This window comes from Panthera onca, chromosome E2 (genome assembly GCF_046562875.1).
Source record: "Panthera onca isolate mPanOnc1 chromosome E2, mPanOnc1 haplotype 2, whole genome shotgun sequence".
Taxonomy (NCBI): Eukaryota; Metazoa; Chordata; class Mammalia; order Carnivora; family Felidae; genus Panthera; species Panthera onca.
The window spans coordinates 49,637,535-49,665,502 of NC_138353.1; the positions used below are offsets into that span (position 1 = coordinate 49,637,535).

Sequence of the window (27,968 nt, forward strand, 5' to 3'; positions counted from 1 at the left end):
CGTCCTGGCTAAGAGCGCCGGAAGCCCCGCCCCCAGCCGGTTCCTAGGCTCCGGCAGCCGGAAGTCCCGCCTGCCGTGTAGTCGCCGCTGCTGCTGCCGCTGCCGTCGTTGTTGTTGTGGTTGGTGCGCTGAGCTCCGCGGCTCCGAGAGCCGGCTGCATCCCTTCCCCGCCGCCGCCATGAAGTGGATGTTCAAGGAGGACCACTCGCTGGGTAAGGGCTCCGTCAGAGGCCGGGGGTGGGGGTCGGGGCGGCGGGTGGGCCCCCTCCCCCACTCGGGTCGCCTTGGGCTGGGCTCGGCCGGGCGGGGCGGAGGCCGCGCTCGGACTCGGGTCGCTGAGGCTCCGGTGCCCCCGGCGGCTGCCCACGGACCTTGTGCCGCCTTTTGCCCTTTTTCCGGGTGGCTCGGTACGGAGGACCGAGGCCGCCGGGACGCCGGAACAAGGGCCCCGGGCGTACGCAGGTCGCTGGGGGAGGAGGGCCGGGGGCCCGGGAACCGGCCCACGGGCAGGCGCGACCGTCAGTCCGGTGTGTGTCTCCCACAGAACACAGATGTGTGGAATCTGCGAAGATCCGAGCGAAATATCCCGACCGGGTTCCGGTGAGTGCACTCCCCGCCCCCTCACCTCGCAGTCACCCCGTCGTCTAGGACTAGTGACAGGGCCCCGGGCCATTCAACAGTTGACAAGTTGAGGTTCCAGTCCCAGTTATAGTAGCAGACAGGCCAGACTGGGTTAGGGGCCTTCCGGGGCCCAGACGTGAGGGTCTTGAATTGGTGCTGTTCAGGGCGACTCAGTGCTGAATCTCCCGATCTAGGCCAGCGAGCTGCCTGCAGCCTCTGGGCTCCCTCGCCAATTATGTAAGGAACGATGTTCTAGGACAGGGCAACAGGTCACTGCCACTTTTGGGAACAGTGATGGGGGAAGACTGTCACTTTGGTCTTCGAAGCGGTACTTTAGTCGCAGGACACTCATCTTTAACTTTGAGCCTCCGTCTTTACCTGCCTTCTAGCTGCCTTTCTTCACTTTGACCCGGTCATCCTTTCCTGACCAAAAAATCTTAAAAGCGTCCGAGAACCCCTTCTTCCCTGGTTTCTCCTTAATCAGTAATAAATACGTTCCTCTATTTCTTCTGTGGTAGGAGATAAAGTTTCTGTAATCCTTACTGAGTTTTAAAGGACATGCATGTCTGTTACCGTAGCACTTTGAATAGCTACTTTGAGGGAGGGGTTAGGAGGGACACATTTGAAACCTAGTTCAGGGAGAGTAGGAACAGGCCAAATGAGGAGCTTGGTTCTTGGCCGGCTGGGATTGCCACTCACTCCCATTAGTCTATCCGTTCCTGTTTCCTGTGTTCCTTGGGATCGTACTTCCCCTGTAGTGTGAAGGCAGACCCATTCTGAGGTCCTGCAGTAACTGGCTATAGATGAAACTCTCAGCAGATATTCTCAGGTCTACTCAGACAAAATGTGGAAAAGCTTTCAAGTAAGGGCTGTGTTTCTCTCATGCATGCTGAGATCCAAGATGATAAATATAATTGACCACAGAAAAGCACTTACTGTTTGCCTGTCACACATTTATATCAGTTCTTAACCTCCAGAGTTAAGAGTTTGTGGTTTATTAAATCAAGGGCATGTTTTCCAGTGTTGTACAGTTTCCCACCCACTCTTTCCCACATACTATTCATCAGCTCCCTGACAGGGCAAGGCTAGAGCAGTGCAGGGCCAGAGCCTCGCTTTAGAAACCCAATCCTGACCTCTCTCTGTTTTCCCAGGTGATTGTGGAAAAAGTCTCAGGCTCTCAGATTGTTGACATTGACAAACGGAAGTATCTGGTTCCATCTGACATCACTGTGGCTCAGTTCATGTGGATCATCAGGAAAAGGATCCAGCTTCCTTCTGAAAAGGCAATCTTCCTGTTTGTGGATAAGACAGTCCCACAGTCCAGGTAAGAAGTGTTTACTGGCATTGGCTATCTGCTTAGCTGCTTACAGAACTCAAAACTTTGAAGGTCAGAAAACTCATAAATGTCCTGACTGGAAATCTGGATTTTGTGCTCCCTGACATGAGGAGTTCAAGGAAAATAAGAAAGAGCTGCAGTACATGGAATGTACTTCGGGTTAAAAAAACAGAACAAGGTTGGACTTAAAAAAAAAAAAAAAAATAATAATAATAATAATAAAGAAATGCAGCCTCAGAGCCTCACGAATCCTTTAACACAGTTGAGGACTTACTTAGCCTTAAGCCATCAGTAGAACTGAAGCCTAAAATGAGATTTTCTTCAAATGACCCATGAAATAAGTCCTGGGATTCTCCACTGGGAGCTTGTGGGCCCTCCTGAGGCTCAGCTTCAGTTAATCACCCTGCTGCTTGCTCTCCAGACTTATTTCGGTGCCACTGTCAGAGTCAGAGTGTGTAGCTGCCTGATCCTCAGGTATGTTAAAATGGCTGCTGTCCAGCAAAAGGCTCCGTGGTCTCTTTACAGACGTCCACCCCCCTCGTCACACCTGCTTTCACTGACAGAGTAACCGCCCCCTCGCTCCAGCTCTTGGGCTGCCTGGAAGCGTTCTTTGGGATAACTTGGGACCTGAATCAAGGCAGGGGCATTACGATTCCCTTCTTCTGTGTAGTTGACTGCCTAGCTTTAGTTGCCTATGGAAAGAAGAAAATGGACTCATTCTAAATTCCTGGTCAGTCCTTTCCCATTACTGGTTGAGTACTTCTAGACCCTGAGCCAGATGCTAGTCCCTCTCCCCTGAGCGTGGGTTCCCTGGCTACATGTCATCTTGGCGACCCAAACTAAGTCTCATTTGTTACCCCCCAAAAGTAGCACTTCTAAAAGCTAAGGCTTTCAGAAGCCCTGGGAACTAGCCCAGGGTGGCCAAAGTATGTTTCCTTTGAAAATCCTTGGAAGGTCCAGAAAAGGCCTAAGCCAAACTCCATTCCTCTTCCTATGAAAAGTAGAGAGGTCTGGCTACTTGTTGGTCTGATTTTTGCTTTCCCAACCTCCACTGCCTCCATTTCCTGTGTTTGGCAGAGAAGCAGGATAGGGGAGAAGTGAAAGGTTCTTCAGTAAGGCCGGTGTCCTGCCTGAGAAGGTAGGCCGAGCCCTGCCTGCTGGGTGCTGTGGGTCTCCCGCAGCTATAGTTCGGGAAGCTGTGGTGTTGGCAGAGGCGGTCTTGCCACCTGGTGGGGCTCTTCCAGCCTCTCTTCCCAGGCCTCTAGGCACTGCGGTGCTGGGTGTACTTTTCATCAGGGGCGGAAGCCCTCGGCCTCTGTGGTCATACTCAGCTTCCCTTAAGGCTGTGGGGGAGGTAAATCTTTACTCATACCACCTGCAGCTTCGGTAGAGCTTTAGTGACCCTGCGTTTCCTCCTTCCTGGAGGTGGCTTCTTAGGTGGAGGAAGTAGGCGACTAAGACCTGTGGCATTGAATTTATTTTACTCGATTCTGATCCTCTGATATTTCTTGAAGGAAATGAAGTAGGCTTCTGGAGACACTGTTACTCTGAGGACTCCATGTTAATCTAGCAATTAAAATGGCTACAGATTAGCAACTGCCCCCTCCCTCCATTATCCCTGAGATATAAATAGAATTGGAAATGAAGAGTGATTCTCAGGGCAGCAGAGGCTGCTTCATTTTCTCTCCAAGTCCCATTTGCCTTTCCAACCTGATAAGAATCTGCCCTAAAGCAGATGATGCAGCAGTGACCCAAGTCCCGATTTTAGAGAGTCACTAACCAGGCTTCCTCTGTCTAGGCCTGTGGCCCCAGTTAAAGGCTTTCTGCTTCAGGCTTAATGCAGCAGTTATTTGCTGGGGGGTTTTATTAAGAAAAATTGTTCTTCGGGGTGCCTGGGTGGCTCAGTCGGTTGAGCCTCCGGCTCTTGATTTCAGCTCTGGTTATGATCTCATGGTTCATAAGTTCAAGCCCCGCTTTGGGCTCTGCGCTGACAGGGCAGAGCCTACTTGGGATTCTCTCTCTCTCCCTCAGTCTCTGCCCCTCCCTCGCTTGCACTCTCTCTCTCAAAATAAATAAATAAACTCAAAAAAAATTGTTTCTAAACAAAAGAGGTATGTGACATCATTGGGCTTTATGCTGGCGGTAATCACCTGATGGTAGCACACACAAAACTGTCACAGGGTCTCCCCCTAAAGCCCGTGTGTGACTCAGCTTTGTCATCTCCTCCTTAAGGCAGCTGAGCAGCAGCTTCTTCCTCAGCTCCTTCCAGCCTCCTTAGGAAGTGTGGGGCCTCCCTTAACCTTCTGCTGGAGCTTGCATGCTTCCAAGAGCGGCGAGAGGAATAGTCGGGAAGGGAGGAGTCCAGGCCTGCAGGAGCCCTGCCCTGTCCATGACGGATCTGCGCCGAGGGTCACTGGTGGAGTGAGCGAGAGGTGGAGCAGAAGCAACTTCAGTTATTCTTGCCTTGGAGTGGAACTTTGGGAGAGCGTTCTGTAACACAGCTAAAAATTGTGGTCGTAAAAATGTGGTCATTGTTTAGAGTAGTTAGTATTAAATATTGATTCCAGAAATAGAGACCAAGGCAAGTCCCTGAGAGTTTTACTTGCTAAATTCTTTGAGTTCTCCATTTTTTTAAAAAGCAGGGCAGAGGGGGTAGGATCGCCACTCCCTTTTCCCATTTAGCATTGGAAAGTTAAATTCTCTGCCTATGTGCCTGCATTCAGAATCAGGCCAGAAACGGAAGGAGAATTGTGCCTTGATGCAGGCAGAACTCAAAGGATATCCGTACACGCTTCCCAGTCATGGCCTTACAGGGAAGCCCAGACCTGGCAGTGGCACCTACCTTTTGGTCTTTGTTTAGAACACAGAGTCTTCTTAATCCCTGTTTAAAATAGAAACAGTAGTATATTATTAAATAAAATATCTCTAAGATGTTATAATTTAGGAATGTTACCTTTGGAAACCTGTGTTTAAGATTGTGGTGCTTAGTTGCTTTTTGATCTTAAAGAGATACTAAGTAAAGGGAAGTTGTGAGATCTTACAGTGCATTCATCCTTTATTTAGAAATGTACTTAAATTAAGCACTTTTGATCATTTCTAGGTAAATACTTATTCAAGAACAGGATTCATTCCAGAAGTAATGGAATTTATATCAGAGAAAAATCTGATAAAAGGAATAGCCAGAAGTTAGTTTTTATGTTGTAGAATGTCAGGGAACCTTCATGGCTAAATTAACTTTCACTTTGAGGTGGTTGCCTTTCCAGGGTCCATAGCAGTGGCCACTGTCCTCCCACCTCACCCCATCTGCCCTCCCCTGCTGGGAAAGAGAGAAATCCAGGTCCGGTGGAAGCACGTGGGCTCCAAAGCAGATGGGTGACCAGGTGTGTGCCCATCAGTCCAGCCGGTTCATGAGTCAAGCTGGATCCCACAGCCTTCATGAGCTGCCCTTGGTTGGCCCTTGCCCCTTGGGGGAGGTTCTGCAGGGATCAGGCACCCACACAGTTCTAGGTCAGCCTCCTCCAGCGCAGAGGCTCTTGAGCAGCTTAAATCTAATGTTTGCCCTCAGCAGCTCGGCTATTTCTGGATGTGGATCCTTCTGAAAGGTGCCTTTATGAAAGGCTCATTTGTCTGGATCTGTGTGACTCTGAATGGAGGGGTGGGTGACAGTACTTGAGGGTATCACCATACCTTACTTAGATTGGCTTCATGACTTACAATCTGCCACTGGCTTTTTCCATTTCTTTCCTGGTCAGACTCAAGAGTTTGGAAGGTGGCAGTGCTTCTGGTACTCAGCGGTACCCTTCTGGGTTGGGTGCATGTATGTAATAGTTGATGCCACAGCGGGGTGCTTTAGTGTCAGGGACTGGAGGTCATCTGTGGGTGTCTTCCCCAGCCAGTGACTTAGGCAGGAGGCCTTGGAGTTGCAGTGTTGCTCGTAAGTGATCAGGCCATTCAGCAGGTCTGTGCGGCTTGGCCTCGCAGGCGCATGCGCGTGAGGATCCTCCGGGCATTCTGGCAGCAGCCTGCCCAGCGCTGTATGGCTTGGGCTCTGTGACCTCTGAGAGGGAAGCGCATCTTCTCAGAGGCTTGTGGAACTTGTCCTAAACTGATGTGCCAGCCTCCTGCTGTTTTATCTCGCTGCCTTCCATTTAACTCTTTTTTTTAACGGACTTAAAATTTAAACTGTTTGTGGCCTGGCTCTCTGGGGCTCCAGGCCAAATTATTCTGACTTTGTATGTGTGTCACCCGATTCCATAAGTGCTATTTTGAAATCATACCTTACAGATGTGTCAGTCTTCTTTCTTGGCGCTCAGTGATACCTCGAAACCGGGCATTCGCTCACAGGCTGCTAAATGGAGTGTTCAGCTCCCAGCGTTGAGTTTCCAAGTTTCTGCCCAAGGGGTGTCCCGAGTATAAGGACCCAGTGCTGCTGCCAACTAAATAAAGTTTCCACACGAGGCTGCGTGACAGAGAAAGTTTCCACGCGGGGCAGGGAGAGGAATCTTGCAGTCACCAGGCACAACAGTTGTCACGTTACAGGATCTGAAGGAGGGAGCTCTGTGTGACGCAGAGGCTGGCAGTGGCGGTCTTACCTGGGAAGCTGTTACAAACGTAGAATCTCAGGCCCCACTCCGACCTACTGAATCCGGATGGGCACTTGAACTAGAGTGCCAGTGATTTTGTATGCACGTTTGTGTGTGTGAGAGGCGCTTTTCTCAGGGAGACCTCTGCGGGAGCTACAGGATGCTGCCGTTCGGCCAGTAGAATGGATCTGTGTATGCACTTGGAGGCAGCCCAGCTCAGTGGTAAGAGTGTGTCCTAGCTGTGTGATCTGGGGTGAGTCACTTAACTTCTCTGTGGCTCACTTTTATTATTTCTAAACTTAGGCCGCCTCATAAGATTGTTGTGAGGATAAAAAGAGTTAATATAGGGGCGCCTGGGTGGCTCAGTCGGCTAAGCATCCGACTTCAGCTCAGGTCACGATCTCGCAGTCCGTGGGTTCGAGCCCCGCATCGGGCTCTGTGCTGACAGCTCGGAGCCTGGAGCCTGTTTCAGATTCTGTGTCTCCCTCTCTCTCTGACCCACCCCGTTCATGTTCTATTTCTCTCTGTCTCAAAAATAAATAAAGGTTAAAAAAAAATTAAAAAAAAAAAGAGTTAATATAAACACACTTAGAACAGTGCTTGGCACGTAAGTGCTATTATAATTAGGAGTTTTATGATCACCCTCCATAGCTGCTGGGGCACTGGTTAGAGAGATTTATAAATGCAGGTTTTACTTAGAAGACAATGGAATCTAAAAGCAGGCAGGCACGAGAGCCGCATGATGATGGGCCTCCGCGTTCAGTCTCAGAGCCTGCCTTAGACAGCGTGGCTCCAGTGGTCATTGTTCATATTAGGCAGAGTCAGGGGTTGGCCGCTGGTATTTATGAGCTCCTCGAGTGTTTCTTACTCAGAAGTGGGATTTAGAGCCATCGCACTAGGGCTGCTAACTTGCTAGGAAAAGAGCACACTTAGTCTTCAGATGGAGCCAGACTTGACATTGGCATCAAGGGGTGGCCGCCTTTGAACTGCACACAGTGTCTTTGACCTCTGCCTCTAAATCCCTCTGGTACTGGTGGTGGGGAGAGGGAGGACAGGTGCTCGTCATGGTCATCCTGGATACTAGGATGACGTGGGGTAAGAGAGCTGTGGCAATAACTGTAGCTGTTTTCCCTGTGGCCTCATTCTAAGGAGTCTCAGAGAAAAGCAGGGTTCCTCAGGGCATTCCCAACCACCAGGGTAAGAATCTTCCTGAGAGACTGAGCTCCATGTCAAGCCTTTTGCTAGCCGCTGGCTCCTTACTCCAGTCCCAGATCACATGACTCTTAAAGATGAGCATCTCAAACAGGCAAAGACTAGCATGTGTCTTCCTCTGGCAGAGAGACCGGTTCTCAACCTAGCTGCACCTGGAATCATCTTGGGCATTTTAAAACATACTGATGCCTGGCTCCGACCTCCAGAGATTCTGATTTAATTGGTCTGGGGTGGGGCTTGGGCAGGGAGAGGTTTTAAAGTTCCCCGGAGATTCTGTTGTGTAGCTGAGGTTTGAGACCCAACACTCTAGGGGTCCCCAGGATGGGGTTCCTGTCTCTACCCACTGTCCCTCAAGTCCTCACATGTTCCAGGTCAGTGCTGTCGAGAAATGGCCTGTGCAAATTACATTACAAATGTAATTTAAAATGTTCCAGTACATTTAAAGAGAAACAGGTGAAATTAATTTTAATAGTATACTTTATTTAGTATATCTAAAATGTCATTTCAGCAGGTAATAAAAATTGAGATTTGTACATCCTTTTTTCATATCAGGTCTTGAAATCGTGTGTATGTTTTACACTTACAGCACATCCCAATTCAGGGAGCCTTATTTCAAGTGCTGAATGTAGCCAGCGGCTACTGTATGGGACAGCAAAAATACAGGACATTTCTATCATGGCAGAAATAGCACTAGTGGATAGGGCCATTCCAGGAAGTCTTTCTGTGGAGTCCAGGTTAGGAGGTCCTCACAGGGAGCGCCGTTTACCAGATGCTGGTGACAGGTCCTTTGTATTCATACCTATCCACCCCCACTTGTTACTTAAGAATTCTCATCTACCCACACAGCCAACCAGGCTAACCTTGCAATTGGGCAGGAAGAAGAGAAAAGGAAAAATTCCCCTTTATAAAAATGTGGCCTGTATCCCTGTTTATATGGAGGTCCCATGAGGCCTGCTAGGAACACAGCAGCAGGGTGGGGCTGTGATTGTTTCACCAGCTTGAAGCCTCGGACCCCTCCATCTCCCGCCCCCCTGCCTCAGTTTTACTGAATCCTGCATGTGAGCACCTATTATGACCTGTCCAGCTAGTGACCTCTGAGGTCTTCAGCTGGCTCTCAGACTGGTATCTTACTGCTGGTTCTGGTTGACCCCACGCGTGTGGTCACACTGATGTTTAGCACATGTCTGTGCCTCCTCCTCGGCTCTCCTAGAACAGTCACGTGGCCAGAGCTCGCCTGGGGTTCCCCGTGTTACTAGTCTTACCCTGGAGCCGGTACAGCTCAGTTTCATGGCAGAGAACTAGATTAGGTCTCCTGTACTGCAGTCTGTTTTATGGCTTAGGGAAAACCAGTTTTCCCACCCACACATGTTTAAACAATACCTATTTCTGGAGGGTTCTTCAGAAGGTTGGGCAGAGTTTCTCTGGATTCCAGATATATTCTGAGAACTTTCTGCATTACGTGTGAGGAAAATAACTTCTCTTTGATGGCACCGATGCCGATCTCGGGGGCACAGGGTTTTTGGTGGGGGAGCATCTACAAGAATGAACCCACTTGTACTTACGTTAGGTACAAATGATCCACCTTCAAATGAGCCTGAAGGAGAAGCACGCTCCATGTACACTTCTTTACCTTGGCCCTCCACCCACACAGGGATGGGCTGCTTAGGCTCTTCATTTTGCTTAGTTTTTTTGTCTTGCCCTCGGCATCCAGAAAGCATTCAAGTGCTAACCAGAGCTGGCCTCTGAAAGAATAACTTGGCGTGAGGGTGGGTTAAATGGCCTTGCTTCAGGGCAGGAGAATGGACATTTGATTCTAGTCTTGTCTACTGATTGCCAGAGGCCTAATTTATCCTGGCTCCATTTCCCTTCTGTAAAGCTGGATTGTCGGCACACGGCAGTGCTAAGATTTCAATTACTTTTCTTGTCTACCACCAAAAGCACGGTAGAACAGCTAGTTTTTATTTTTTTTTTAAATTTTAAATGTGTATTTATTTTTGAGAGACACGGAGAGAGACAGCGCGAGTGGGGGAGGGGGGGGAGAGAGAGAGAGAGAGAGAGCGCGCACGTGAGTGGGGGAGGGGAGAGAGAGGGAGACACAGAATCCGAAACAGGCTCCAGGCTCTGAGCTGTCAGCACAGATGCTTAACCTACAGAGCCACCCAGGCGCCCCAGGCATCTTGTTTTAGTAGTCAAGTCCCTTATCTTCAAACCGACTCGCTCCCAGCACCTTGTGGGTAGACTCAGTGACCAAACCCAATTTTCAATGTTGTTTTTTGTTTTTCTCTTTCAAGCCTAACTATGGGACAGCTTTACGAGAAGGAAAAAGATGAAGACGGATTCTTGTATGTGGCCTACAGTGGAGAGAACACTTTTGGCTTCTGAGGGCCAGTGCTGGGCTGGGTGCGCCGCTCCTGCTTGTGTATCTTGTAAATAGCCGGCCATTTTCAGTTACCAGACCTCTTCACGTAGACCTGTCAGTGCATTTGTAACTGGATTTATTTCTTAATATATTGGAAGGTTTTGTTTCCTTAGACTAGTAAATTATCATACAGAGTTTTATTTTGAGTTTTCCTTTTTGTGCACTGTCCTCATGGCTATACTCCAGGGAACTTGTTCCTCTGGGGATCCTATTTAATGAAGATATTTCCATATTAAAGTGAGGTAGGTGGGGTATTAAAGTGAAAGGGAGGGAGATGATGCATTTCTTCTGGATTATGTTTGAAGTGTTAAAGATGGTTAAGTATTAAAAGCACCCAAATTAAATCCTTAGCAATCAGAACACTTGCTTCACTAGATTTTGCCAACTGCCAATCATGTTGGATTGAGCTTATCTGTTCCTCTTTCTGAAAATATTAAGGTAAATAATTAACAATAAAACTTCCTCTTATAAAGGCATTGCAGTGTGACCATGTCGTTTATTTACTTCTTACAGATGGGTGAGAGCCGTAGCCCTGTGTCTGCTGGGCCAGCGGGAGGCATTGTGGGGCCCATAGCAGCACAGCCTAGGATAGGAAGCAGGGGTCTGTGTCATAAGAGGGTTTTTTTTTTTTTTTTTTAATGGTTAATATATCCACATGGATATATTCAGCTTTAAAAACTATAGAAAGATAGACATTCCAATCTCAGCACTGCTGTGTGCCAGACATTGAGAAGTGCTGCTCCCACTCCTCCTCCTCTTCTTCTACAAAAGAAGCCATATATATTTATGTACGTTGCTTTTTTTTCCATTTAACAGTATATCCTGGTGATCTTTCCATATCAGTTGATAGGGAGCCTTTTCATACATTTTTATAGACAAATAGTATGGCACTGTGTGAAGATACCATTATTACGTGCCTAGTCCCATTAATGGTGTTTGGGTTGTTAACAGGCTTTCACTATTTTATACAGTGTTGGGACAATAACTGTAGACCGTAACGTACTCTTTTTTTTTCTTTTTTTTATATTTTTATTTATTTTTGAGAGACAGAGACAGAGCACAAGTTGGGGAGGGGCAGAGAGAGAATGAGACCCAGAATGCAAAGCAGGCTCCAGGCTGTCAGCATAGAGCCCGATGCGGGGCTCGAACTCACAAACTGTGAGATCATGACCTGAGCCGAAGTCGGACGCTTCACCGACTGAGCCACCCAGGTGCCCCCGTAATGTACTCTTAAATGTACCCGCACTCTTTCTAGTGCTGCTCTCCAGTCTCTTCTTCCTAAAAGTCACGATTAGATTTCCCATGTCCATGAATTGCATGATTTCTCACAAATTAGTATAAATGTGGAGGCACAACACACATGCATCTAAGAGGAACACTTAGTTACTTTCCCAAATCTTCCTTAGATTGATTGTGTTGCAGGCTACAGCCCTACATAGATAATCAGAATAAAGCAACTAGGTATCAGCCCACGATCTGGGAACATGTAGTTAAAATAACTGCCTTAAACTTTCTACAGAGGAAATATAACTTTACCAAGTTATATAAGCAACCCGTCAAAGCTCTCTACTGATCTCAGCTCCCCAGGTGGGATCAGAAGAAACTCTTGTCATTAAGCATCATGTTGGTCTTTCTGAAACCTGACCCAATAAAATCTGCAGTCTCTTTGCTGGTAGTTTTAAACTAGAAACAGGGAGAAACTGACCTCTGAGTGGGCAAGGTAAAAAGAAGGAACAAGTTCTGTGTTAAAAGGAATCTTGTTTGCAGTGACATACACCCAACTCAAACTGGCTTAAGCTCTAAAAAGGCAATTTATTATTTCACTTATTGTACAGGGATAGTTCATTGGCTTCAGACATAGCTCGAACCAGAGATCAAACGATAACATCAAAACTCTTTCCTCTTGGTTTTGTTTCCCTCTGTGTTGACTTCATTCTCAGGCAGATTCCTCTCATGTCATGGCAAAGTGGCCCCGTCAGCTTTGCAAGTCCAGTGGGAGAGCATTTCTTCTGAGGACAATGTTAAAAGTCCCCAGGAGGATTCTGGCCTCACTTGAATTACCAAATAGCTTCTCGCCCATCCCTGCCTGAGGCAGGGACTGGTAGGAAGGAGTGGTAAAAAACCCTCTTTTTAACCATGTGAACAGGATAGGACTATAGAGCAGTGGAGGAGGGATAGCTTTTCAAAGGCATTTTGACCTGTTTCTGTTTCACAACCACAAACCCACAAATGAACAGTAGTAGAGAGAAGAAGAAAATCAAAAAGCAAGTGTCTCTAAGTCAGCTGTGTTTTGCTTTCCTTCAAAATTAAAAGTAATTTGGGGCACCTAGGTGGCTCAGTCGGTTAAGTGTCCGACTTCGGCTCAGGTCAGGATCTGGCAGTTCATGGGTTCAAGCCCCGTGTCGGGCTCTGTGCTGACGGCTCAGAGCCTGGAGCCTGCTTCGGATTCAGTGTCTCCCTCTGTCTGCCACTTCCCTGCTTGTGCTCTCTCTCAAAAATAAACATTAAAAAAAAGTTAAATTAAGTTACAGGGGTGCCTGGCTGGCTCCGTTGGTAGAGCACGCGACTTAAACTCAGGTTGTGAGTTCGAGCCTCACGTTGGGCATAGAGATTACATAAAAAAAATTTTTTTAATTAAAAAAAAGTAATTTATAACTTTTATTGAACACATGATGGATACCAGATGATTTACATATATTATCGTGGTTAGTCTTCAAAAAGCACTTACGAGACAGGGAGTGTAATTCTCACAGCTACACTGCTATCAAGTGACAGAGTTAAGGAGATTTAAAACTCGAGATTTAAGAGGAAAGACAGAGTTGGCATTGTGAAATCATTTCATAATGCTTGTTTTTTTTTTCTATTTACAGTATGCCTCAAACTGCTGGATACTGAGGCACAAACAGGAATAAAAATGTTACCCCGTCTTTCAGAAACTTACAGTATGGGGATAAACCTATACATAAATCAATAATTACGAGCAATATTAGAAAGTATTCTTGGAACAGAGGAAGGAGTAGCTATTATCTATGAAACAAAGTATTGAAGAAAGCAGTCTTATATGTAATAAAAAAATGGATTTGTCAATCTTGCCTTTAAAATGTAGCATCTGAATAAAGGTTTGAAAAGTTTTAAAAAAGTAGCATCTAGTTTCACCCAACTCTAGTCCTTAAAATACACTAGCAAGATTTTACAGATGAATTTTATCAAACTATGTAAAGAATCCTTAACCCTTTCTTAAGCTTGCAGAGATTAGAAAAAGGGAATAATCACAAATTCATTTTGAGAATTAAAATCTTAATGCCCAAAACTTTGTAAGAGAGAAAAATTAGATCTCATTTATCAACAGAGAAAAATCCTAAATAAATTACTAGTATATAAAATTTAGTAGTGTACTAAAAAATCATGACCAGGTAGAGCTTAGCTCAAGAATGGGTTATATAGTCCATCATTATGTCTATGAATAAAATATTCCAAACTGGGGTGCCTGGATGGCTCAGTCAGCTAAGCATCCAACTCTTGATTTTGGCTGAAGCTCATGATCTCAAGGTTGGTGGGATCCAGCCCCATGTCCTCGGGCTCTTTGCTGTCAGTGTGGAGCCTGCTTGGGATTCTCTCTCTCTCCCCCTCTCTCTCTGCCTCACCCTCACTCGCACGCATGCTCAACTCGCTCTTTTTTTTTTTTAAGTTTTTAAAATGTTTATTAAAATTTTTTTAATTTTTTTTTTAAATTTTTAAAGTTTATTTATTTTGAGAGAGAGAGAGAGAGACAGCAAGCAGGGGAGGGGGAGAGAGAGGGAGAGACAGAATCCCAAGCAGACTCTGTGCTGCACAGAGCCTGATTCAGGGCTTGAACTCATGAAACCAGGAGATCATGACCTGAGCTGAAACCAAGAGTCAGATGCTTAACTGACTGAGCCACTCAGGTGCCCCTGTTTATTTATTTTTGAGAGAGATAAAGAGAGAGAGAGAGAGAGAGAGACAAAGCATGAGTGGGGGAGGGGCAGGGAGAGAGGGAGACACAGAATCCGAAGCAGGCTCCAGGCTCTGAGCTGTCAGCACAGCGCCAGATGTGGGGCTCGAACTCACAAACCGTGAGATCGTGACCTGAGCTGAAGTCGGACGTTTAACCGACTGAACCACCCAGGCGCCCCTCTCTCTCTTAAAATAAGAAATAAACTTAAAAAAAAATACACCAAATTAATAACTGAAGGAGAAAAACTATATGATCATCTCATAGATGAAGAAAAAAACACCAGAAATAACTCAAAATCCATGCATAACTTTTAAAAAACCTCTTAGCAAATAGAAGGGTACTTCTTTAACTTGATAAAGGGAACCCATAAAAAATCTACAAATATGACTATTATCATTTTTTAAATGTTTGTTTAGTTAGAGAGTGCATGCACACACATGCTCTGGTAGGGCAGAGAGAGAGAGAAAGAGAGAGGGAGCAAGAGAGAATCCCAAGCAGGCTCTGCGCTGTCAGTGCAGGGCTCAGACTCATAAATGGTGAGATCATAACCGAGCTGAAATCAAGAGCCAGATGCTTAACCAACTGATCCACCTGGGTGCCCCGACAGCAAATATTTAAAGCTACGGTAAATAAGGTAATATGACAGGTACTGATACTCGGATAGACAAGTATTCTAATGGAACAGAACCCAGAAATAGAGCTGTATAGAAAACATACGTCAGAGGTGGCGTGACAAATCAGGAGAGAAATGAAGAACCAGTCAACAAATACAAATTGTACTGTGAAGTCTGAGGGATGAACTTTGTGGCATGTGAACTTTATCTCAATATTCTCAATTAAAGCTGTTAAAAAAGACTGCTGTCACTGCTCTGCTTCTCCTCAACACTGTCCTGGCATAAAAGCAATACAGTAAGAGAGGAAAAGTAGATGAGAGGCATAAAAATCAGAAAGGAAGACTAAACTGTTCTTAAATGTAGACAGTGATAATCTACACAGAAAAATCCAAGAGAATCTGTAAAACTTAGAACAAGTCAGAAAGTTCAGCATGGTTGCTGGATATCAGGTGAGTTACAAATATGGATATTGTTTCTACATACCAGCTATAAACACTTAGGGAGTATAATAGGGAAAAAGATCTCATTCTCAATAGGAGCGAAAATCTATAAGTGCAGAGGAATAAATTTAATGTCATGCAAGACCTTCATGGAGAAAATGACAAAACATTATTGAAGGACACAAAAGATCTAAACAAAAGGAGAGATACACTAATATACCATATTCGACGATGAGAACACCCAATATTGTACAGATGCATATTGCTCCAGATTAACCTATACTACAATTCCAATAAAAATCCCAACCAGTTTTTGTTTGTTTGTTTGTTTGTTTTTTGTGGAATCTGACAACTGATGCGAAATCCAACTAGAAGAGCAAAAGGCCAAGAATAACCAAGAGGCGATGAGAAAAACAAGCTGGGGAGACTTATCTTAGCAGTAGTTAAGTAATTAACACTGCACCATATGGCAATAGAGACAGACAAATAAGCCAGGAAACACAACAGAAACCCAGAAACAGACCTGTGTTTAAAACATAACAGTGACGGGGGCACCTGGGTGGCCCAGTCAGTTAAGCATCCGTCTCTGGCTCAGGCCATGATCTCATGGTTCAGGGGTTCCAGCCCAATGTCCAGCTCAGTGCTGACGGTGTGGAGCCTGCTTGGGATTCTCACTTGCTCCTCTCTCTCTGCTCCTTCCCTACTCACACTTTCTCCCTCTCTCCTAATAACAGAAATAAACTTAAAAAAAAATGTTTTATATATATATATATATATATATATATATATATATATACACACATATATATATGCCTATATATATATATATTCATGCCTTATATATATACATAAGGCATGAAAATCAAAGGGAAAATGATGGATTAGTTAATTATATTCTGTAATTGGCTATATATGGAAAAAAAATGGATCCTGGGGCACCTGGCTGGCTCAGTTGGAAGAGTATGCGACTCTTGATCTTGGGTTCGTGAGTTTGAGCCTCATGTTGGGTGTAGATAGAGATTAAATAAGGAAATCCAAAAAAAAAAAAAAAAAAAAATCCCCATATTACACCATGCAAAAAATAACAAGAGGAATCAAATATCTAAATGTGGAAAAGTAAAACCCACAAGAAGTTTAGAATATCTATGGCCTTGGACTAGGGAGGGAGTTCTTAGTCAAGATACAAAAGTACAAATGATAAAAGGAAAAGCTGATAACTTTAAGTACATTAAAATTTTTAATTAAAAAATGACTTTTGTACAAGAAAAAAGTACTATAACAGGAGCCACAGAGTGATCACATTTGCAACAGGTATAAATTAAAAAAAAAATTTACATCCAGAGTAAATAAAAAACTCTTCCAATGAATAAGATAGAACAGCCCAATTAGAACAACAGGCAAAGGAGAACAACAGAAAATCCTTAACTTTACTCAAGGCCACTGTGTCTGTGGCACATTGCACCAACTCTAGAGAGTGCTTTTCACAAAGATTACAGTGTGAACAGTGCCCCCTAGAGTTGTGCAGTACATAAGCTCTATACTAAAAGATACAGTCTCACACTGGTTGTATCTGTGGCACTGTGGAAATGCAATGGAAAGCAAACTATGGGATATCATTGCACACTCCTCAAACTGGCCAAATTATGTTGCAGCATATAAAAATGGTGGGAGGATGTGAAACATCTGGAATTCTCATAAACTGCTTCTGTGAGTGGAAGTTGGTACCATCACACTGGAAAGCAATTTCACAATATCCAGTGAAATTAAAAATGCAGATAACCCATGACTTAGCAAAGTCCACGTCTAGGTATATAGCCTAGAAATATCCCCACCCATGTATAATATTCATCAACAGGACAATAGAGGGGATGCTATGTGGTATATTCATATAAAGGAAACTACAACAGCAGTAAAGTGAATGCGCTACAGCTACACGTGTCAACAGAAACAGACCCCCGAAATGGTGATGAAGGAAAAAAGCGAGATGCAGAAACAGTCAGCATGATATCATCTCTATCAAATTTAAAAACGTGGAATAATCGTACGTATTACTTACAGATGCAGACATACGTAACGGAAGCAGAAACCACACAACTGAGGGTGGCTACCTAACAGAGGGAGGGGAACAGCCTCAGGGAGGCAGGAGGTAAATGTGGGGGCTCAAAAACAACTAGTCCTATTTTATTTCTCCACAAAATAAAAACACAAAGCAAATGTAGCAAGATGGTTACCACTGATTGTGTGGTGGGTGTTATTCTTTTTATTGTTATGTTTGAAGTATTTCGTAGCTTTTTGTTTCTAAGTTACACCGGCAAGAACAGAGACCGGGTCCTTCTCGAGGAAGAGCACAAGGGGGACTCGATCCCTCACTTCCGCTTCCCTCCTCGGCCCAGGAGAGGTTAGCTCCTACTTCCCTGACCCTGTACTTGCTGAGGATGCCAAAAATAACCTTGTCCCCCAGTGGGGGAGGAGATTATTCCCCCCCCCCACCCACCCACCCCCACCCCGCCTTGAAGCTACTAACTGGCTGGTCACACTCTTCTCTGTGCTTCTCCGCTTTCTCCTGAGCTCTCCATGGCCTCCAGGGCTCAGGCCAGGGTCCATGTTTCTTCTCTTTCTACCCACATTCTCTCTGGATGATTTTACCTTAACTCACATCTTCAAGGACTTCCTAGAAATAGATGGCCCCCCCATCTCTGTCTGCAGTCCATCTGTCTCTCCTGAGCCCCGAACCACTCCCTTCAAAGTGCCCACCCCTGGTCCTTATCCCGAGGTAGTACTCGGAAACTGAGCTCATCATCCTCGGCTTGCGGCTCCTCTTCCTGGGTCCCCTACCCGATACGTGGCACCACATTCCGTCCGTCCTGTCACCCAGCAGTAACCCGGGAGCATCCTCCTTCCTTCCTCCCTCCTGCTCATTCCCTACCTGCAACCAGCCAATCAGCCCCACTGGCTGCTGTGTATTTCTCTGCTTGGTCCTCTCCGTATGGCTCCTGACACCATTACTGTCTGGGCTTCAGCATTCCTCTTTTAATGACTCCAGTAACCCCCCCATCTGTGGTCTCCCCGCCACCATCCCTGCCCCTGCCATTCTAGCCTCCCTGCCGCAGAGGAGAGCGATCTTTCTAAAATGCCGCTTCCATCCCAACACCCTTTTCTCACCATCCCTTAAGTGCTGAGTCTTCAGGAGAAGACCCCAAGTCCTCTCTGACTTGCCCCAGGTGCCCCTCGAGCTCCTCATACTCCGCCAGCCCAGTCGTGCCCTGCTCTCCTCGCTGGCCTTTGTATGTGGTGACTGAACCTCAGATCTTCTCGCAAACTGTCCCGCAGGCGCCACCATTTCTCTTTGCCCGCTAACCGTGATCCTACCGTCCGCCTTGCGCCCCTCCCCCAGTTGGGTGTTAGGTCTCTATCACGGCCACCCTTACACTGCGCTGTTCCACCGTGAAGGCACCTGCCCGTCTTCCCCATCGGTCAAGGAGGAACAAGAGGACCGTCCCTATCCCTGCACCTCTGGCGCACAGCGTCATGCCTGCCATGCTGATGGGTGTTCAGAAGGCACAGGGGGCTGGCCGACCTGGGGCCGAGAGCCTATGTAACAAGCACTGACGCGTCTTAATTTTGCAGCAGTGGCTGAAACACACGGTGGCCACAGGGAGGGCACGGGGCAGCTTTGGGCACCCAGGCACCAGTCCCAATGGTGGCCCAAGGATCTCCAAGGAGAATTTGGAAGGAGGCAATATCAATTTTCTTATTCTCAGAAGGCTTGCTCTTCATTAGACCAAATGTCGGAACGCTTTAAAAAGTGCAACTGGCTCCCCTTTTCATCTTGATTTCCTTAGGGAGGAAAACCCCAATCCTGGCGGTTGACATCAGGGAGGCAAAGCCATAGTTAGTGGGAGGATCTATAGATACCTCTGTGATCAACAGCTTCGCTTCCTCGCCCCGTTGGCAGCTGGAGAGAGGCCTCTGCTTCCAGATGTGGAGCGGAGACGGTCTGTGCTGGCAAACGCGCGTGCCTGGTGTGCAGCGAGAGGCTCCACAAACACGTGTCCAGTAGGCTCCTCCTAAGGACAGTCTCTTAGGTTTATTAGCAAAAGCTCTGGAAGTCAGGATTCGCCAACTGAAGAGTCACTTGTAGCTAAAATACCAAGGATGGAGTTTCCTGTGTGCCGGCTAGGCGGCCCTCCTCATGGCTGTGTTCTACGTGATCTGATCTTATCCCTGAGACCCTGTTGCCGGGGCAGCGTTGCCCTCGCTTCAGAGAGTTCGACGCTGACACTCTGAGAATGTTCTGACCGATCCGAGATCACACAACCAGTACATCCTGGAGCCGCACTTCCAAGTCATGTCTATGGCCACAACCCATCCTTGCCCTGCTAGGTCAGAGGATACGCATCGAAGGCCTGTGTCTCTCTGTGGCCCCTAGACATAAAAGTAAACATCCAGATTCTGAACATCTGCCAACAATCAGCTGGAACAAAATAATGGCGCCTCATTGGACAAGGAATACACTTCTCAGCTCACTGCACCTACTTTCTTTACAAAGTTTCCTACTCCTGGAAATATTTGGGTTTGCAACCATTGCACCATAGTTTATGCACCTTCCTTCCTTCCTCCCTCCCTCCCTCCCTTCTTTCCTTCCTTCCTTCCTTCCTTCCTTCCTTCCTTCCTTCTTCCTTCCTTCCTTCCTTCCTTCCTTCCTTCCTTCCTTCCTTCCTTCTTCCTTCCTTCCTTCCCAGAGCGAGCGAGCAAACAGCAGAGTGGCAGAGAGAGAGAGAGGGAGAGAGAATCCCAGGCAGGCTTCACACTGTCAGCGGAGAGCCCGACACGGGGCTCAAACTGATGAACCGTGAGATCATGACCTGAGCAAAAGCCAAGAGTCTGATGCTTAACCAACTGGACCACTCAGGTGCCCCACCATCCATTTTAGAACAGAATTCCTCCAAACCGTATGGAAGCAAAAGACTGACCCATGTTGGCCCTCATCTTTCGTGAAGGAGGCAAAGAGATGGGCTGCACGGCCTGGTCTGCCCGTGTCCACACAGGCGAGTGAACGCTGTGGTCTGGATCTGGCCACTCTATCGCCCCGAAGCCTTGTTTCTCCCACTGCCAGCTGGCTTCTCAGCCTGGCAGTTATGATGGGCCAAGGACAGAGGGGGGTTCACCGTGGTACTGGATAAACCAAGAACAAAAAGTACAGCGTGGAAACATCGGCTGAGGGGGCGCCTGGCTGCCTCAGTTGGAGCAGGCGACGCTTGATCTCGGGGTTATGAGTTCGAGCTCCATGTTGGTCTTAAAGATAGCTTAAGGAAATAAAAAAAATTACACACACACACACACACAAAAACCCCAGCCGAAAAGGGACTCACTGGAGGTCAAAACGATCCATAAGGAGTAGTAATAAAAAAGGAATCTGGTGAAATCTTGGCAGGGATGAGGGAATGTACATCGAGAAGAGCTCTTTTCTCTCAAATAACAGAATCGAATTCAACCAAGCCACGGGTGAACTGGATTGCGTGAGCACCATTGCCGAGCGAAGCTTGGGTTGCCCACGGTATAATTTCTCAGAGATCTCCTGAGGTTGCACAGAAAGGTCTTGTTGTTGAACTGAAGGGGGATGCTGGGAATGGGCCCTGTTCTCCCGCTCTGTTGTCAGGTTGGTTTCACCACCCAGGGGCCCACCGTACCTCTCCCCATGGAGACACTGCTGGGTTTCAATGCGCTTTTCATTCTCTTGGCTGCCTGAGCAAACAGCCATCACTGTTTCCATTGTGAGCTCTTCTCCTTTTGGAGCCAAGCCCAAGTTCAGGGAACATGTGCTTGAGACCAACATTTGGCAGCCTGGGTCCCCACTTGGAGTGACTCTGTCTTTGCCTTTTTCCTATTAAGACACTTTGCTGAATTTGGAGACTGGAAAGCAATGCTGAACGCGCTTAGTTTTAAAAGCTGGTTCCTACCCCTGCTGGCTCGTTAGCAGACGAGACAAAAAACCCACACCCAAATTCAGAACCCGAGTTATTAGGTGAAGACACAGAGTTATTTCCATCCCTCTCTAGTTACTAACATGCCTGAGGCCATTCGTATCTCAAAGAGCCCATGGGCTCAGTTTCCTGGAGAAAATTTCTCGTTGCGTTATTTACCACGTTAAGAATTTCTATGAGAAGTCCTACCTCACACTTGAAAAAACTAAGCATCTTAATTGCTGGGACCCCATTTGGTACAACCGGTGACAGGTTAGAAGTCAGAGATTAAATATTTTCCCCACACCCACATAGAAGTAATGGTAGAGTTGGTACTAGAACATGATTACTTGGTTAAGTGACTCTTGATTTCAGCTCTGGTCATGATCGCACGGTTGGTGAGTACGAGCCCCACGTCAGGCTCTGCGCGGACAGGGCAGAGCCTGCTCGAGATTCTCTCTCTCCCTTTTACTCTGCCCCTGCCCCTCCCCGTCTCGTGTGCGCGTGCGCTCTCTCTCAAAATAAACTTCTAAAAAAAGATGATTAAAAAAAAGAACATAATTACTTAAATATCCAGATCAAAGTTTATTCTACCATAGCAAATAACAGGACTAGGTTTTTGGTTTGGGTTTTTTTTTTTTTTTTTTTTACATTTTTAAGTTGACGTATAATTACACACAATAAAATGCGCAGAGGGTTTAAGTGGAGAGTTTAATACATCCTGACAAATATTGACACCCATGTCATCAACACTCCAATCCAAACAGATTATTCCCCAAATCCCAGAAAGTCCCCTTAGGCCTTTTTCCCTCAACTCCCATCCCCCATCTTCCCCCACCAGGCAACAACCACTCTTTGATTTCTATCCCCCTTGATTACTTTTAGTGTGTCAGACACACATTTTAGTGTGTCTGCACATTTGGACCACAGGTGCTACTTGGGACTTGTTTTGGATCCACGCCTTCCAGGAAGTCAATCTTAACCCCGGTACAGACACATTTAGGTTTGAAGGGATTCACGTTTGCGAGATGTGAAGGCCAACTACGATTCCTCAGTATGCGGTCCAAAAAGGACTTTTGGAAAATAAAGTTTTCTTCACACTCTCTGCTTTCCTGGCTCTTTCTGTATCCCGCTTCTCCTCCAGGACAGCTGTCTTTGGGAAGACCTGCTTGAGCCCTTTAAAGGGAGCACACGGGCACATCTTCCTACTTAGAAGCCACCTCCTGGTTTTGGTGACCTTCCTGCCTCACTGGGCCTCCTCTCACCAGCTCATCTGGCTTCCCCACGGGCATCACAAGAGGACGGTGGTAGTTGAAAACTCAGCGTTGTCCTAAACCACTTAACTAGCTAGCAAGGGAACCGGGTTTTAGAAACTGGAAAACTCTGGCTAAGGCTTGCTCAGAACACTGTCTTAAAGCCAACAAGTATTGCCAAGGTCCAGGTGGAGGCGGCTTTCCACCAGCCACAGACACGGCCAGATCAGACGGGCCTGCTTCTCTTCCAGGCCCAGCTGGCAGCCAGCGTGGGTCATTTTCTCCGTAGCGGCTTCGTTTCCCCAGACAGTGAGCTAATGCTTGGCATTAGCAAACTCCATAAAACAAGGCATTTCACCCCGTGCTTTAAGGCAGAAATGACTACATGGAATATACACACACACTTTTTTAATCGAGCCACATTTTTAAAAGTCTGAAGAAAAATAGTTAAAAATTATGCAAACATAGACACATTAGAATCCACTTGTGAACAAGAACAAAGGAATGATGCTGGAGCGTAAACTTCCCTCAAGAGCCAAATTTCAGAAGACGTTTTGTTAGACCACCCTCTGGAATTACAAGCGCAGCTGCCTAAAATCTGTTGGGGGAGTCCCTCTTCCTGTACAATGCCACTTCTGAGGACTTTCTGCTGTTTCGATAGTTTAAAATACAGAAACGGTTTTCTGTTTTTTACAAATGTTTATTTTTGAGAGAGAGAGAGAGCAAGCAGGGGAGGGGCAGGGAGAGGGGGACAGAGGATCTGAATTGGGCTCCGTGCTGACCATGAGATCGCGACCTGAGCCGAAGTCAGACGCTTAACCCACTGAGCCACCCAGGTGCCCCTTACATACTTTTTTAAAAAGCCACCTCCCCACCCCTGTCCCCCCCCCCCCAAAAAAAAAGAAAGAAAGAAAAGAAAAGTGAAACAAAGTTAACTGTGTACAGATTTGGAGCAGTAACCACAAAAGGAGGTGTTTCATGAAACCTGAAAACACAATCTCTATATCAGGGTTTCTCAGCCTCAGCACTACTGATACTGTGGGCCAAATCCTCCTTTGTTACGGGGTTTGTCCTGTGCACTGCAGCATGTTAGCAGCACCCAAGGCTGGCAACGCTTGGCCCATACTGTCACACATCATTTCTGGGGGAATTCAGTGCTGTGTGTGCAACTCCACGGGAGACAGTTTTTAAATGCAGGAGGAGAGGACGTGCCAGGCCACAAGGAGTCACACGGAGAAGCACCAGGGTGGGTCAGGAGGCAGAAGGAGCGAGGACGTGTGCACAACAGCCGTTATTGTAAAGGGGAGGAAAGGACGGGGCAGGGTAAGCGGACTTGGGACTGGCTAGTTGGACTCATTTCAGTGGTCTCTGAGGCACAAGGGCTGTCCCTGGTTTTCTGGCACCTGGACCTGGGGCGATCAGGGCAGGTGGAGTGTGGCCCAGAGTGGGAGAGCCCCATAAAGCACGTGGCTGGGTATGAACTCTGGAGGGCTTACTTTCTTTTCTTTTCTTTTTTTAATGTTTATTTATATTTGAGACACAGAGAGAGGCAGTGTGCAAGCAGGGAGGGGCAGAGAGAAAGATGGAGACAGAATCCGAAGCAGGCTCCAGGCTCTGAGCTGTCAGCACAGAGCCTGATGTGGGGCTTGAACAGACAAGTCGTCAGATCATGACCTGAGCTGAAGCTGAAGCCAAACGCTTAACCAACTGTGCCACCAAGGTGCCCCTGGAGGGCTCAGTTTCAATCTTTTACTATCTCTGGGAGTTGGCTAGCCTCCGTGGGCAGTCTCTCCAGGGTGAGCAAGGCCCTGGATGTCAAAGCATCAGAAGCACATGGTTGATACAGGGAGGATAGAGTCTTGCACCTGGACTGTGCCCGTGTGCCTTTTCTCTCTGCCGACGTTAATCTGTGTCCTTTCAGGGGCACCTGAGTGGCTCAGGTCATGATCTTGCAGTTTGTGAGTTTGAGCCCACGGTTTGAGGCTGTCGGAACAGAGCCTGTTCCGGATTCTCTGTCTCCCTCTCTCTCTGCCCCTCCCCCGCTTGCGTGCGCCACGTGCTCTGCTCTCTCTCAAAAACGTTCAGGGCACTTGGGTGTCTCAGTCCGTTGAGAATCTGACTTCAGCTAAGGCCATGATCTCGTGGTCCATGAGTTCAAGCCCCACATGGGCTTAGTGCTGTCAGCCTGTCAACACGGAGCCTCCTTCAGATCCTCTGTCCCCTTCTGTCTGCCCCTCCCCCACTTGCCCTCTCCCCCCAAAAAAATATTTAAAAAAAAAGATTAAAAAAATCTGTATCCTTTCGCTGAAATAAATAATAACTACAACAGTTTTGCTGCATTCCATGAGTGTCCAGTGAACCATCAAACCTGAGGGTGGTCCCGGGGATCCCTTGCACTGCTGCTAAAACCATGAGCTGAAAGGGTGACTGGGAACTTCCTACCGGGATAGATAAGCTGAGCCCACTGAGCCCACTGCGAACTCACTGAAAGCAGGACAACCAGATGTCCTGTTCCTCTTGATATGGTGCAACACAAGTACGCAGAATCACCTAAGAAGCCCTAGGACTGGGGTGAGGGTGGGGCTGACTGAAAAGGGGGAGTGCCTGGCTAATGGGAACCATACTGGGTCGATGAGGGTCCCCCACCTCTAACAGAGAACAAAAATGTTTTACAATTATGGTGATGGTTGTACAACTCTGTGGATATACTAAAAGCCACTAAATTGTATACTCTCAATGGGTAAATTTTATGGAATGTAAATTATATCCCAATAAAGCTGTTATTAAAAAACATTTAAAGCCATACAAGAATGACAGGGCGCCTGGCTGGCTCAGTCGGTGGAGTGTGTGACTCTTGATCTTGGGGTCATGAGTTCAAGCCCCATACTGGGTGTAGAGACTACTTACGAATAAAATCTTAAAAGAAAAAAAAGCTATACCAAGATACTAAAGGACTTTGAGAAGAGCTTTGGATAATCCTGACACGGAGAACTTCCCTTTCCATCAATAATTTAAGGAGCAGAGAGGTTGAGAGTTAAATATTAGATAGTGGTTAAAAGAGGATGGGTAGCTAGGTCTGCTGCTGATTTGCTATATGGACTTTTGGCCTTTTAGACAGAACTCTTTCATTTGAAAGCCACAGTCAACCTACTCAGATAGGCTTAACCCAAACAGCCGTATGAATTTATCTCACATACTTGAAGTCCAGGCTGGGCACTGGCTTCAGGCATCCAAACAAGGTCACGGGAGCCGATGCTTTTGGCTGTTTCCTGTTTTCTTGCCTTCATTCTCAAGCTGGCTGCCTCTGTGTGGAGGCAAAGGCAGCCACAGACAGTCCCACGAGTCTGTGGTCCTTGGAGCTTCTGATCCGAGAGGAGACAGCATCTTTCCTGCTCGCCCTGGCAGTAGTTCCAGGATTGTATGGCGCTGCCTCACAATCTGAGAGCTGGGGAGTGAGGTTTGCTTCAGCCACGTCCCACGGATAGAGCAGGAAAGGATGACCCTCCGAGGGAAGAAACGGCACATGTCCACTATGCCAAGGGAAGCTCTAAAACTTGCAGAGGTCCGGACACCATCTCAGCCCAAGAAATACTTGCCAGATCAACGTGGGAACACACAGAGCGGAGCTGCTGCAGAGTACCTTTCAAGCGTCACATTCCAAGTTCTTACTCCATGTTTTAGAGAAGCAATAACACACGTTAGGACAGATGCCAAGGGCATCAGCGAGGTGATGTTTTAGCAGAGAGAGATACTTCAGTCAAGTATGGATAGTTCCATGTTTCAGGATTCTGTCCATATTACCCAGAAGAGATATGTCACTCTGGTAGATGGCAGACTTTTTTTTTCCTGACTCAGCCACAAGAAAAGCTAAGGCTTGTCCAGCACAAAGGAAGAAGCCGTCCAGTGTGAGCAGCTGAAAAACACTCTGCTACTAATAAGCTCTTTGCAGTTTGCCCTTCTTATTTAAACTGGTGATAATCCGGTGGGTTTCTGATCCAGGATCCAAAGGCCTGCTTTCGGAGCGCACTCCAGGCTTCCTGGTAAGTAGACGCAGCCTCCTTGTACTCGTGGTAGGTCTCTAGCTTCTGCGCCCTAATGCACACACACCGCCAAGCACACAGGTTCTCACTGATCAGCTCAACATGGTGGCCAACTGAGCAATCAGCTGGACAGATGTCTAAGCAGAGACTAGGAACAGATCTAGGAATGGGAGGATTTTGGTACGCTTTCCAACAGCTACTCTTTCTCTCTCCAATGTAGGAAATTCACTAGAAAGCAACACGGATTGAAATAGGGGAGAAAAGGGGGCACCTGGGTGGCTTAGTTAAGCGTCCGACTCTTTTGCCTCAGGTCCTGATCCCATGGTTTGTGAGATCGAGCCCCATGTTGGGCTCTGTACGCTGACCGCACTGACCACGTGAACGCTACTTGGGATTCTCTCTCTCTGCCCTCCCTCCCCCGCCACGCTTGCGTGTGAACTCTCTTAAAATAAATAAATAATCATTAAAAAAAAACCAGGTGAGAATAAACAATGCTAGTCTTGTCTGGTCCTCCTGCTATCAGATAACACAAGAATAACTATCTACTTTTTGGTTTAAAGAGTTCTGGGAAATGGCTTACTGCACAGTCCCGTTCCCCGTTAAGACCCAGATAGGACTCATGGATGCCCCCCCTTGGCTTACCTATGACGGACCCTCAAACTCCCATTCTCTGTCTCATAATGACTAGCTGAACTGTTTCCATCCACACGCCAATCTCGACAAAATTCTTGCTTCCTTGACCAACATTAGTTATGCTTCTGTCCTCCCAACCCTGAACTATGACCCACCCTCAGCCTGAGCCAGCATCACAATATGCAGGACCTATTCTTAATGGCTCCTCCTGACAATTGACTGATCTCAAGAAAAGATGTTTCCTATCTACTCGTCCCATCACACCAACTGCGCATTCCATGCCCCCTGCCCTGTTCTTTCCGGCCTTGTTCACTGCTCCCCACAAAGGGCTACTCCTTCCCGCCTGCCCTGGAGGCTCACAGACCTTAGGACTGGAGTGTCTTTGCTATGGCATCAGTCCTGCTGCTGCTGTTAACAGCCCCTCTCTTACTGCAATGATCCTTTTGAGTAAAGTCTCTCCTGACCTCAGTCCAGATTTGTTTTCACCGACACATAAAATGTATGGAAACCTCCTGGTCAGTTTGATTCATTTTTCCAGACAAAAAAACAAGCACAGTGACTCCTGACCAAACTGACTGGAGGGCATCACTACCAACAGCAGTACGCATGACGGTGATAACAAGTGTTCAGCCTCTTCAAATAGCCTTTTCTAGCAACACCTTGGCTTCCCCTCTGCTGTACAATAAAGAATTTGGCCGGTCTTGTTGCCGGTTCTTGTTGCCACTTCTATGCCGGACATAGAAATGTCTTTGTTGGGGCACCTGGGTGGCTCAGTTGGTTGAGCGACCGACTTCGGCTAAGGTCATGATCTCACGGTTTGTGAGTTCCAGCCCCGCGTCGGGGTCTGTGCTGACAGCTCAGAGCCTGGAGCCTGCTTC

At 47.0% G+C, this 27,968-nt stretch overlaps 2 protein-coding genes across 9 annotated transcripts in view; one reads left to right on the plus strand and one right to left on the minus strand.

The window, feature by feature from the left end:
• The first annotated feature begins 48 nt into the window (after positions 1–48).
• GABARAPL2 (GABA type A receptor associated protein like 2) lies at positions 49–10,647 on the plus strand. 2 transcript variants are annotated; one of them, XM_060650107.2, is made up of 4 exons: positions 49–212; positions 545–600; positions 1,773–1,945; positions 5,221–10,097. In XM_060650107.2, exons 1-4 carry the CDS (start codon positions 179–181, stop codon positions 5,366–5,368), a joined length of 411 nt encoding a protein of 136 aa, XP_060506090.1. In that variant the 5' UTR covers positions 49–178; the 3' UTR covers positions 5,369–10,097. The 2 variants fall into 2 exon arrangements, with proteins under 2 accessions (XP_060506090.1, XP_060506091.1); XM_060650108.2 differs by having other exon boundaries at positions 54–212; positions 10,044–10,647.
• Positions 4,079–27,968, minus strand: part of ADAT1 (adenosine deaminase tRNA specific 1) — a 44,118-nt gene continuing 20,228 nt past the window's right edge. For 2 of the 7 annotated variants that reach the window (XR_013552535.2, XM_078438998.2), the window contains 2 exons: positions 4,800–4,838; positions 4,079–4,458 (listed from right to left, as the gene is read on the minus strand). Coding sequence is in view for 4 of the 7 variants with exons in the window: in XM_078438998.2 (XP_078295124.1) it covers positions 4,832–4,838 (7 nt within the window). In the remaining 3 variants the exon portion in view is untranslated. Of the gene's footprint in view, positions 4,459–4,799; positions 4,839–9,314; positions 9,495–16,356; positions 19,627–20,035; positions 26,510–27,968 lie in introns of those variants that run through there. The other 5 variants (XM_078438995.2, XM_078439002.2, XM_078438997.2 and 2 more) reach the window with 5 other exon arrangements.

Bases quoted from the DNA above. Each gene is read 5' to 3' on its own strand.
- GABARAPL2 (XM_060650107.2), top strand. From the start codon at position 179: ATGAAGTGGATGTTCAAGGAGGACCACTCGCTGG. The intron at 213-544 runs GTAAGGGCTCCG...TGTCTCCCACAG, and splicing joins CAAGGAGGACCACTCGCTGG to AACACAGATGTGTGGAATCT. The intron at 601-1,772 runs GTGAGTGCACTC...CTGTTTTCCCAG, and splicing joins AATATCCCGACCGGGTTCCG to GTGATTGTGGAAAAAGTCTC.